Raw genomic sequence first — 12,961 nt, forward strand, 5'->3', positions numbered from 1 at the left:
CAATTGAGTTTGTACACAGACAACTACTCTGGGCAGAAAAAGGCAGCTGGACTTCTGTTGGAAGAAGGAACCAGGCCTATGGGAGGACGTACTGTAAGCAGATGGAATGGGGAGTCACCACGCCCTGGGAGCAGGGGAGCCACAGGCCACTTGATGCCCAGACCCTTACCGGATAAGCCCATCCTCAGCAGCACTCCAGAACGTGTTGGGCCACATGGGTGCTGTGGCGATGCGCTTCACCCGGTTTGTGTGATCTCCAAACATGTGGATAGTCTCCTTTACTGTCAGGTCATGGACATGCACCTTGGAGTCAGCTGCTCCCGTGATCAAGATGCGGTCCCCAGCATGAGGCAGGAACTGCTCAGGAGAGATTGAAGAAGAGATTGGCAGGTGGTAGTGACAGAGCCGGCCACTGAAGGAGATGAGCCAGGATGTCAGTATGCCCTTTCCTTCTCCATATAAGACAAGAAAATGATCTCATCCAAGACAATTCACATATAAGTGCATGTGTGCTCGCGCACACACACACACACTTTAGATATCAGTTAGCAGCCAATAGGCGTAAAGGTCAAAATCAAGATACACACTTTAATTTTGCCAGAGCGGTTATGACCTATGCCAAATTTAACTACTTGAGGAATGCTTTTCTTTTGACTCTTCCCCAAGTAACAGTAAATAATAATCAAAAATTTTTTTCTAAAAATTTACCATGTACTAGCTACCAGGCAGCAACTTTATCTTACTGATGCTTAAAAGAGCTCATTCAAATAGGATTTGGGGGTTGGGATGTAGCTCAGTTGTAGAGCACATACTTAGCATATGTGAGGTTCTGGTTTCAACCCCAGTACCTAGTAAATAAGTTTAAAAATTGAGTTTCAGTACCTATCATGCAGCAAGACCAAATCCACATACCATACTGCCTTATTTATTGATTGATTAATAATGATGATGCATGCTAAGCATGGTGCTCTACCACTGAACTACACCCCCCAGCCCACCACGACTATTTAATAACCTAGAAATTAAGTAATAAATTAGTCCTAAAGAGAAAATAACTTTCAGGGAATTTTAAGGTAGCGGGTGCTTTAAATTGGTTCAACTGTTTCTGGAGAATAATCTGGCAATAGGTAACAAAGATAAAAAGCTATTCTTACCTTTTGACCCAAAACTTTCACTTCTAAGAAGTAATCCAAGAAGAAAAAGGGACATGTACGGAAATGCTCAGAGCATCACTCCTTATAGTAACAAACAGTGAAAATGGTTCAAATGTAAGACCTTGGGAAAGGGCTGACTACCAAGAAATCCATCTCTATGTAGCTAAGAATGAGACTTCTAGGGTTGGGGTGTAGCGCAGTAGAATAGTGCTTGCCTAGCATACATGAGGCCGTAAGGTGTTTTTTTTTTTTTTTTTGGTGTAAGGGATTGAACTCAGAGGCATTCAACCACTGAGCCACATCCCCAGCCCTACTGTCTCACTGAGCCAGATCCCCAGCCCTACTGACTCACTGAGTTGTTTAGCACCTTGCCGTTGTTGAGGCTGGCTTTGAACTCACAATTCCCCTGTCTCAGCCTCTGGAGATTACAGGCATGGGATTACAGGTGTGGGCCACCACACCCAGTGTGAGACCATAAGTTTGATCCCCAGCATCCAAACAAACAAACAATCAAAAAAACAAAATGAGAGTCCCACTATCATGATGAAGCCGAGAATACCATACTCTAGATGATATCTGGCAAGATCATAAGAGTTACAAATACTGCTTCAAATAAGGGGAATAAAAGCAGGCAGTTCTATCACCTAACTTTGGGTTACTTAGAGTCATCTAACTTCTTTTGAGTTCAAAAGACTATTTTTTTTTTTTTTGTGGTAGTAGAAATTCAACTCAGGGCCTTGTGCATGTGAGGCAAGCACTCTACCAACTTGTAAGCCCAGCCCTGAATTTTTTTTTTTTTTTTTCAGTACTGGGGATTGAATCCAAGGCCTCAAACATGCTAGGCAAGTACTCTGCTATTGAACTGCATCACAGACCTTTTTTTAAATTTTTTAATTTTGAAACAGGGTTTCATTAAGTTGCTCAGGCTGTCGGGACTTTGTGATCCTCTAACTTCCCAAGTAGCTGGGATTACAGACATGTCCACCATACCCAACTTTTAGTTTTTTGTTTTTGAACTGAAAAGTTCTTCCCAACCCACACTAAGGCTGAGTGGTGGTACTGTGTGAGGGGCATCACTCTGCATTTAAATAGCTGCAATTCCCTTTGGCTTTAAACGTTTATGGAAGAGCAACATCCATTTTTTCCATATATTCTTCTCCACTGGCACATTAGACTGGGATAGATGAAACAGACAGAATTCAGTCATCTTTAGGGACAATCAGTAGTTTTTAATCTTGTCTAGAGATAGCATATACTCCACACACAACAGAAATAAACAGGAAAGCCCTGGCCATGGCCATGGGCCTAGGGCTGCAACTACACATCATACACCATAGTTGCCACTAGGGGGAGGGCATTGTTGAAATACTGTAAATACACCTAGTATTTTGACTACCTGAAGACAGAATCCTTTTCTACACTTTCTTTCTTTTTAAACAGAAGAGGAGGCTGATGGGCTATGTGTAAGTGACTTGTCCAAGGTCTTACCATGAGGGTATATTAAGAACTCGACATTTTATGCTCCATGATGCAAAACTGGTGGCTCAGGTCCCCATCCCCGAATCTGAATGCACAGACTAAAACTTTGCAGGGGCGGAAAGCAATCTCTGTTGGTCATATAAGAGATGAACTGTCATTGTTATGTCTCTAAAAATCACAGAAATATGGAATTGGCCTCTGGAACAGGAGATGAGAATCAGAGCTTGGGAAAGAGGCAAAGTTTAAGATATATTTTGAGCTTTTAAATCTGTTATGGTTCAGTTATTTGGGAAATAAGTAGGTGTTGAATTCTTTGATTTACTTTCTCTTCGGGTATCTGCTCATTCTTTTTTTGTAGGTGTATGTGTTGGGGACTGAACCCAGGGCATTGAGCTGGCTAGGCAATTGCTCTGCCACTGAACTACATTCCCAGCCTTTTTAAAAATTTTACTTTGGGAGAGGGTTTCACTAAGTTGCCCAAGTTGGCTGTAAATGTGCAATCCTGCTGAATCAGCCTCCCAAGTGGCTGGGATTGTAGAAACACCCAGCCTCTTTCTTAAAAAAATCAATTATTTAATTGAACTGTAATATCAATTATAAATTCCTCTTTAAAAAAATTGTTCAAGCTCAGAATCATCCCCCCCACCCTCAACGCTCACATAATTGTAAGTCCATCTCGAGTTGGCTTCTTGGCTCTAAAAGACAAAGAAGGGCATGGAAAAGGGATGAAGCTTCAGGCATCACCATCAAAGGCTCAGACCATGGGGAGGGTCTGTGACCCCAGAGGGTACATGAGACATACACATGCCAACATGACCATGCCCACAGCCCAGTCACACCATCATTTGCTCTTTGGCTTGCCCTGCTCACCTTGACAGAGAAGATATTTGCAGTGTGTCCTGTATGCATGGAGAGCAGCTTCTTGTGGTGCAGCGGGTCCCACACAATCGTGTGCTGGTCATCGGAACCAGAGGCCAGCAAGCTGCAAGCAGAATGATGGGCTTTGACTTCTTCTCAAGTTCCCAGGCTCCCCCTCCCCACATTCCCAGTTTATAGAAGTTGGGACCCAAAGAACTAGAAGTTTCCCATTATCCTTGAATACACTGACTAGTAAAAACAACAACAAAAAAAACAACAACCAGGGTTTGGATGGTCACCCACCCTTCCATCTAACTGGGATTGATAGTTTAACTGTATTAAAAGTTATGGCCTAAACATAAGAAGAGAGTAGCTTTTTTTTACTTAGATTCACTCAAAAGAAGGAAGCCCCTTCTCTCAGCTTCTTCACGCCTCCTTCAGAACTCTCTAGCTCATACTTACTCTCCTTTCTCATTCCACTCCAGACAGTTGACACATCCTGAGTGACCCTGGGAAGGCAAATGGCAAGGGACAAAAAGAGAGCCAGTTAGAAATCCTCCTGGGGAGAAGTAGAACTAAGCAGAAAAACTTGCCTTTCTTTTTGTTTTGTTTCACTTTTTTTTTTTTTTAATACTGGGGATTGAACCAAGACCTCAGACATCCTAGGCAAGTGCTCTATCCTTGAGCTACGCCCCGAGCATAAACTGGTCTTCCCATCTTCAGTGTTTTCCACAGAATGATGGGCTTTGACTTCATGCTGAACACATTTTGTCATCCTGAGGGAAGTTAGCTTGAGAGTGAATGTGGGTGGCCAGAATTGACTAAACTGCTTGGCATACTACAGTACATAAAGTACTTTCATATTCATAATCTCACTTGTCACTGGGCACCTCTGAACTATGAAGGGCAGGTTTCACTGATCCCATTTTGTAGAAAAGTCAACGGAAGTTCAGATAGTAGTAAGTAGTAGAAGTGAGATCCAAAATATTTCTGCTTCTACAACTAGAAGGGTATGTCAATGGTCCCTCCAAGGGACAGCCCCTCAGCCAAGAAAATTTGCTCAGAGGAGCATCTGACACAAAGGCGGCCAAATAACTAGAAGAATAATCTTTCATTTGTTTACTTATATTTATCAAGTATGTACTACAAGCGAGGTACTATTTGGATACTAGACATGACAGTATACCAGTCTCAGATCTTTTGAAGCCTGGTGCAGTAAACTGGGCTAGAGTTTTTATCTTTGGGATTTGATTTGAGAAATGAAGAGAGATGCTGAAGTTGAAAGCATGCACAGGGAGAAATAATGGCAAGGTTAAGGTTATGAAGACAGAGTATCCATGAATAAGCAGAAGGTACAGAGAACAGACTGAGTCTCACATGGTGGGAGAGAAGAAGTCACTAGGCATTCCTACATACCATTCTGTTTCTTCACCTTCCCTCTTTCCTAATAGCACCCTGATTTACATTTTGTAATTATCTCCCTGCCTCAAATCAGATATATATATATTTCAGGAAGCACAAACTCATTGTTCTTGCCACAGTAATGGGTTCAGGGACTTTGGCCTAAACCAAATAGGACATGGCAGACACTTGCCATAGGGATTGGCTCTGAAATGAACCTGTGACCCCTATCAGACGCAATGGGGAACAGGTACTGGGAGGGAGCCTCTGCAAATGGTGTTTTTTTCATTTTGGGGTGACAGTCTATGGAAAAGATGTCTTCCTTCCTTTGAATTCTAGGGATATAGACATGACACCTGGAACTATGCACACATTTGCCATCATGAGGGAAGTTAGCTTGAGAGTGAAATAAATATGCAGGGGAAGCTTAGCCAAGGGATCCTAAAATATTGGAGACCAATAAGAGTAACCAAGCCTGGCACCAACCTACTCCTGCCCTTCCAGTAAATAAGTGAGACAATCAGTTCATTCTTCTTCTTCTTTTTTTCTTTTTATACCTTCATTTTATTTATTTATTTTTATTTTTATGTGGTGCTTAGGATTGAACGCAGGGCCGCACACATGCAAGGCAAGCACTTTGCCACTGAGCTACAACCCCAGCCCCCTGGTTCATTCTTCTTAAAAGTGATTTGAGCTGGGTTGTCATTTGTGACCCAAAGCATCTTAACCAACTCATTCTTCAAGTCTCTGTTTATAGATAGTTTCTTCCCCGTCTTTTAGAAGGAGAAAGTATGTTCCTAAGGGCTTCTAATGTCATACTGTGTTATGGCTCTTTGGTGATGTGGTTGTTTTCTTCCACCAGCCCTGAGAAAGCAAACTTTGTGGACTATGTTTACTGAATCCCCAAGGCCAGGCACAGTGCCTGGCATGTATCTGTTGCCTAACTAACCAAATGAGTCCAGTTAGTGGGACTAGTGGAAAAAACTGAGAGATATGGTCAAGTCTAATCTCCCAACTGCCTAGTCAAAAAAAAGCTTATTCCTTTGCCTTCTCCTTCCCTTGCTCTTTGTCCTATAAATACTCTCATCTGGGTTGAAACCCATTTCCTCACAGGTTCTTCACTTGTGCACATGACGGACACATCTCTGCTTAAACTTGCCAGATCACTTGCTGATCTGAGGCCTTTAGCCTTCCCATGACACTCTGGTCAAATCACTGGTCACTCTTTCTGGGTCAGAATTTCTGTCCTTAGCTCTTTCATTTACTCACCTGACTGTAAATTACTTGTGCCAGGGGTCACAGCTTTACCTTGAAATCTCACAGAGCACCAAGGGCCTTGAATGACTGCCACTTACTGAGGGTTTACAAAGAGCTATGTATAGTGCTAAACTATTCATGGCAAGTAGAATAATGGCCCCCTGCAGGTGTCCACGTCCTAATTCTCTAAAACCTATGAATATGTAATTTTAGGTGGCAAAAGAGACTTTGCAGATGTGATTAAAGTTAAGGGCTTTTTTTTTTTTTTTTTTTTGGGCAGGGGGAGCTATCTCAAAAAATGGCCACTGCAGATTTGGCTGAAAGTCCAGTGCATTATCTACTGTGCCACAGAGGCAGTTATTAAGGGCCTTGAGACAGGAGAGGTTACAATGAATTATATAGGTGAGCCCAATCTAATCACACGAATCCTTGAAATCAGAGAAGCTTTCCTGGCTGCAGAGAACTAGAGAAAAAGAGGTGTGAAAGGGACTGTACCCACTGTTGCTGACTTTGAAGTTAGAGGAAGGAGGCCAGGAGCCAAGAAATGCAGCAGTCTCTAGAAGCTGGGAATAGCAAGAAAATGAATTCTATTATACAATCTGCAGAAAAAAACACAGCGCTGCCAACCCATTGGTGGGATCTATATCAGACTTTTGATCTATAGAACTGTAAGATCATGAACTTGTATTGTTCCTAAGTTTGTATGGCAGCAACATGAAACTAACACCTACTCTACATCCATTACCTCATTTAAGAGACCATTCTCATTACTCATATCAGGAATAAGAAAAGCAATGCTCAGAGAGGTTAGGAAGCCTGCAGAAGGTAGTACGACTAACAGACACATGGCAGATTTTAACTGAGGATTTCAGGCCCTCAGGTAATGAGAAATGTATTAATGCTTCCAGAAGGATTATATTTGAGAACTGGGTATGGTAGCACACATCTGTAATCCCAGTGATTCAGGAGGCCAAGGCAGGAAGATTATAAGTTGAAGGTGGCCTCAGCAACTTAGTGAAGCTCCAAGCAACTTAAAAAAATTTCTGGTACCAAAAAAACCAAACCCAAACCAAACCAAACCAACAATCAAAAACACCAACTAAAAAACAGAATGACTATATTTGTCCTCAAATTAGTAGCCCATCCAAAGTGCAGAAGATAGGGTCTATAGTAGACATATTAAATATGATACTTAGGATTCTTCTTTATATGCTTAAAAAGCTCACAGGCAGGTAAACTGGAATAAGTATAGGAAAAAATTTCAAACCATTACAAAAATACAAAGTAACTATAGCAAAAAATATTATTAAAGGCCTTTACAAGTTAGAAGACACATTTTAGAACCTATTCTTCAAAGAACAAAGTGTTTAAGAGGAGTTATCTTGGGTTTGATAAATAGCTGACTTGGCCACAGGTATACAATCTATATTTGCAGTGAAGAATAGAAGAAAATGTGCTTAGGACATACCAGAGTTTAACAGTGAATGACAAAAATAAAGGGAGGGGCTGTGTACACAAAGCTCTGGGTTTATTTATTTTTATTTTTTTATTTTTTAGAACTGGGGATTGAACTCAGGGGCACTTAACCACTGAGCCATATCACCAGCCCTTCATATATTTTATTTAGAGACAGGGTCTTACTAATTTGCTTAGGGCCTTGCTAAGTTCCTGGGCTGACTTTTAACTTATGATCGTCTTGTCTCAGCCTCCCGAGCTGCTGGAATTACAGGTGGGCCCAGCTAAAGCCCTGGGTTTAATCCCCCGCACCACAAAGAAAAAAGTGGGTGAGGGGTGACCAAAAAACAAAACAAAACTTTTTTTTTTTTAATTTTTAAATTTTTGGTCCATACTGGGGATTGAACCTAGAGGCGCTCTACCACTGAGCTGCATCTTCAACCCTTTTTTCATTTTTTGAGACAGCCTCCCCTGCCAAAAAAAAAAAAAAAAAAATCTTACTGCTACCATTGCCTTATAGCCTTAGAGAAATGTTTGGCAATGTCTTATAAGCTAAGCTTATATCTACCCTGTGACTCAGCAAGTCCACTGCAGATATTTACTTGAGAGAAATGAAAACATCTGTCCATATAAAGACTAGTATGAGGATATTATAGATGCTTTATTTTTAAAAGCTCCAACCTGGAAATAACCCAACAACAACAGAACAATGGATACACAAACTATGGTATATCCATACAGTGAAATACTACTCAGCAATAAAAAGCAATGAACATAGATAACATGTAACATGAGTAAAACAAAAACACAGCAAAAGAAGCCAGATATAAAAGACTACAGACTATAAAATTGCATTTACACAAAGTACAAGAATAGGCAAAACTAATCCATGGAGACAGAAGCCAGAAAGTAGTTGCTTTGAGATAGGAAGGTGATTGAAAAGGGGTACCAGGGGCTGGGATTGTGGCTCAGCGGTAGAGCACTTGCCTAGCAGGTGTGAGGCCCTGGGTTTGATCCTCAGCAACACATAAAAATAAATTAATAAAATAAAAATAAAATAAAGATATTGTGACAAAGACAATTAAAAAAAAGAAAAAAGAAAAAGGGCACAGGGAATGTTCTCAGGTGATGGAAGCATTTTTTTTTTTTTTTTTAAATCTTGAGTGTGGTAGTCACACAATTGTCAAAATTCATCCAAATGCTTGAAATAAATGCATTTTATTTTAGGTAAATCATACCTCAATAATGAAAGAGAAAAAGAAAAGATTTTAGCAGTAGCAGCTAATATATACTGCCTCACCACTTCCACTGTGCCCTTCATACATGCTTTACAACTACCTTATGAGGGAAACACTGTTACTATCCTCATGTTTCAGATAAAGAAAAAGTTTAATGAACCTGGCATATCTAGAATGTGAGCTCTTGTCTGACAAAGGATTCCAGAGCTTGGCTTTTAACCATAATGTCACATTGCCTATTTTTTATTTAGAACTTTCTCTCTTAAAACTTAAATGCTTGCTATATGCTAGCATTGTACTGGCTCAGGGAAACACGACTGAGTCAGACCAACATACCTCCTGTATCTCCATGGAGCTGATGAGATTTTGTTTTCTCCCCCTCACGTCCCAACCTATAACATTAGCTTTCTCCTCCTATGCATCACTACCAATGGTCATAGAACCTCCATGTTAAAGATTAACCATGGGGCTGGAGTTGTAGACCAGCAGTAGAGCTCTTGCCTCATATGTGTGAGGCACTGGGTTCGAATTCTAGCACCACATATAAAGAAGCAAATAAAATAAATGTCCATCAACAACTAAAAAATATTTTATAAAAAGATTAAACCATATCTATTCACTTCTCCCTTAGTGTTATACATTTACATTACTACTTCTAGAAGTCTTGAAATGGAGTGATTTAAAATATATTTCAACTTGAATATATATAGCTAAAATTCCAAATATTTTTAAGTATAGTGAGGCAAGGCAACAACAATAATTCACACTAGAAAGTTTTTCCTTATACTGAGCCTACATCTTCTATCTCTGCAAGTTCTCTTTAGTTATTCAATTCCTGAAAGTATCTGAGAACTACTATGTACTAGGCATCTTATACATGCAAAGGCTACTGTGGTAAATAAGGCAGAAAACTCCAGTGGGGTGGGGAGAGGAAAAATAAACAGGAGTCAGAGAGCAGTGAGTGCTATGAAGAACATAAAACATGGTGGTCAGGACATGCTCTAGATATACTGTAGTCAGGGACAGCCTCTCTGAGGAAGTGATACTTAAGAAATTTGAATGTTGATAAGGAATGAGGTACAAAAAGATCTCAAGGCAAATAATTCCACATGTAAGGAAGAACAAACACAAAGGTAGGAAGAAGCTTGTTTTGCTATAGAAATAGAATGAAAACCAAAGTGGCCAGAGCATAGTGATGAAAGGGACAAGTAAGATGAACAAAATGGGCTCAGGGAAGTAAGTGCAGACCAGAATTTAAAGGAGTGCTGTAGGCCATGGCAATGAGCTTCAAGAGAACAAGAACTGTGTTGGACTTACTTGCTGCTATATTCATCTCTCCAATGTCTAGAATATTCCTGGCATACAGTGGGCACTTGATATGTGCCTGAATGTATGAGTGAATTAATGAATGGCATATCTAGAATGAATGGACCTCTGGTGCTTCAAAGCATGCGTTTACTCCATTATCTAAAGGAAGGGTTGACAACGTTTTCTGTTAAAGGGCCAGATAGTAGATATTTTAGGCTTTGCACACCATATGGTCTCTGTCTGAACTACTCAATTCTACCATTGAATCACTAAAGCAGACAGACAATACATAAATGAATGAGTGTGGCTGTGTTCCAATAAAACTTTATTTATAAAAACAGGTGGCAGTAGACTTTAAATCTGTATGGAAATTCAAAGGACCAGAATAACCAAAAAAACAATCTTGGAATTGGAAAAAAACAAAGTTGGAAGATTCATACTTCCCAACTTCATAACATGCTACAAAATAGTACTGGAATAAGGATAGACATTTAGATCAATGGAATACAGTTGGCTGCTAATAAAAAAAATTCCATACATTTGTGGTCACTTGATTTATGATAAGGGTTTAGAACAATTCAGTGGGAGGATAGTCTTTGTATATGTGTGTGGGGGCGGGGGGATAGCACTAGGGATTGAACCCAAGGGAGTTCTACCACTGAACTTTTTTTATTTTTTGCTTTTTATTTTGAGACAGGGTTTATGCTACATAGTAGCCAAGGCTTGCCTAAAACTTGCAATCCTCTTGCCTTGGCTTCCCAGGTAGCTGGGATTATAGACATGTACCACCACACCCAGCATAGCAATGTTTCTTAGATGCAACACCAAAAGCAGGAGTGACAAAGAAAAAATTAAATTTGATTTTATTTAAGGTAAAACTTTTGTGCATAAAAGGCACTACCAAGAAAGGATCACAAGTTCAAGGCCATCCTGGAGAAACTAGTGAGACCCAGTCTCCAAATAAAAAAATTTTTTTTGAAAAATAAAAAAGAAACAAGGGAAGAAAACAACACAAAGAAAAAATTTTCAAATCACATAAATAAAACTCTTATGACTCATCAACAAAAAGACAAATAATCCAAATGGACCAAGGATGTGAATACATTTACCCAAAGAAAATAAACCAATATGGCCAATAAGCACATGAAAAGAAGTGTCAACATCACCGGCCATCAAGGAAATGAAAATCAAAACAATTAGATACCACTTTATTCCTCTTAGGATAGCTATAGTCAAAAAGATGGATAATAAGAAGTGTTGATGGTGGATACATGGCACATGCCTGTAATACCAGTGACTTGGGAGGCTCAGGCAGAAAGACTGCAAATTCAAGGCTAGCCTCAGCAACTTAGTGAGACCCTAAGCAACTTAGCAAGACTCTGTCTCAAAAAATAAAATGGGCTGGGGATATAGCTCAGTGGTAAAGCACCCCTGGGTTCAATCTCTAGTATAAAAAAAAAAAAGTATTGGTGAGGATGTTGAAAAATTGGAACTGTCATATATGTCTGCCACTTTAGGAAACAGTTTAGCAGCTGGGTATGGAAGCTTACATCTACAATCCCAACAATTTGGGAGATTGAGGCAGGATTGCAAGTTCAAGGCTAGCCTAGACAACTCAGTGAGACCCTGTCTTAAGACAAGAAAATAAAAAAGCAATGTAATTTGGTGGTAGAATGCCCTAGTTCAATCCCTAGTACTGAGGAAAAAAAAAAAAAAAAAAAGGTTGGCAGTTCCTCAAAAAGTTAAACATTTAGTTACCATATAACTCAGTAGTTCTATCCTTAGGTACATACTGAAAATATACATTTACACAAAAACTTGCACATGAGGTTTTATAGCAGCATCATTCATAATAACCAAAAAGTTAAAACAATCTAAATATCTGTAAACTAATGAATGGACAAACTATGGTAAATGTAACAATGCAATGTTATTTAGCCATAAAAAGGAACAAAGTATTGATTCATATTACAACATAGATGAGCCTCTAAAACATTATGCTAAATGTGAAAAGTCTGACACAAAAAAGCCACATACTGTCTGATTCTATTTATATGAAATGTCAAGAATAGGAAAATCTATTGTGATAGAAAATAGATTAGTGGTTTCTGGGATGCCACTGGGGATGGGACAAGGGGAATGAGTGATTGCTAATATGGGTAAGAGGTTCATTTTGGGGATGATGAAAATGTTCTGGAGTTAGCAACCACTAATGATTGCACAACTTGGTGAATATACTTAAAAAACACTGAATTGTACACTTAAATAAAATACAAAATAAACTAATAGGTAGTGGTCTGGCTTTGGCCCATATACTATAATTTGCTACCTCTTGAAATCTCTCATGAAATCAAATCTTCTCCCCATCTTTTTCTTTGAATGTGACTATTTGATGAACTTGATACCTAGTTTACTTCTCTAAGATGTAAAAAAAGAAAAAACTGACAAATGGTTAGATCAGGTTGCACTATGCTCATGGAACTGCTCCACCAATTCTATTAAAAAAGCATATTGGTCTAGTTTATGATTTGATTCCATAAACTTGTAACTTGAATTTATGAATAAATTATATTAATAAAAATGGAAATAAAGAGCAATAAGACTAGATTGTAGAGGTGAAAAAATATATATATGTAGTTGGATCCCTATACTGCTAGATCCCATATCTATAGATTCAACCAGTCATAGATCAAAAACAGAGCTATGATGGCTGCACCTGTAATCAACATGAAGACTTTTTTTTCTTATACTTATTCTTGAAACAACAATTATTTACATAACATTTACATTTTATTAGGAATTTTGAGTAAT

At 39.2% G+C, this 12,961-nt stretch overlaps 1 protein-coding gene across 3 annotated transcripts in view; it reads right to left on the minus strand.

The window, feature by feature from the left end:
• Positions 1 to 12,961, minus strand: part of Wdtc1 (WD and tetratricopeptide repeats 1) — a 68,161-nt gene that overhangs the window by 17,480 nt on the left and 37,720 nt on the right. For all 3 annotated transcript variants that reach the window (XM_046468589.2, XM_046468588.2, XM_046468587.2), the window contains 3 exons: positions 3,954 to 4,000; positions 3,504 to 3,615; positions 170 to 357 (listed from right to left, as the gene is read on the minus strand). In XM_046468589.2, the coding sequence (XP_046324545.1) occupies positions 170 to 357; positions 3,504 to 3,615; positions 3,954 to 4,000 (347 nt within the window). The remainder of the gene's footprint in view (positions 1 to 169; positions 358 to 3,503; positions 3,616 to 3,953; positions 4,001 to 12,961) is intronic.

This window comes from Marmota monax, unplaced genomic scaffold (assembly GCF_021218885.2).
Source record: "Marmota monax isolate L192 unplaced genomic scaffold, Marmota_monax_Labrador192_F-V1.1 WCK01_AAM20220418_F8-fsc00008, whole genome shotgun sequence".
Lineage (NCBI taxonomy): Eukaryota > Metazoa > Chordata > Mammalia > Rodentia > Sciuridae > Marmota > Marmota monax.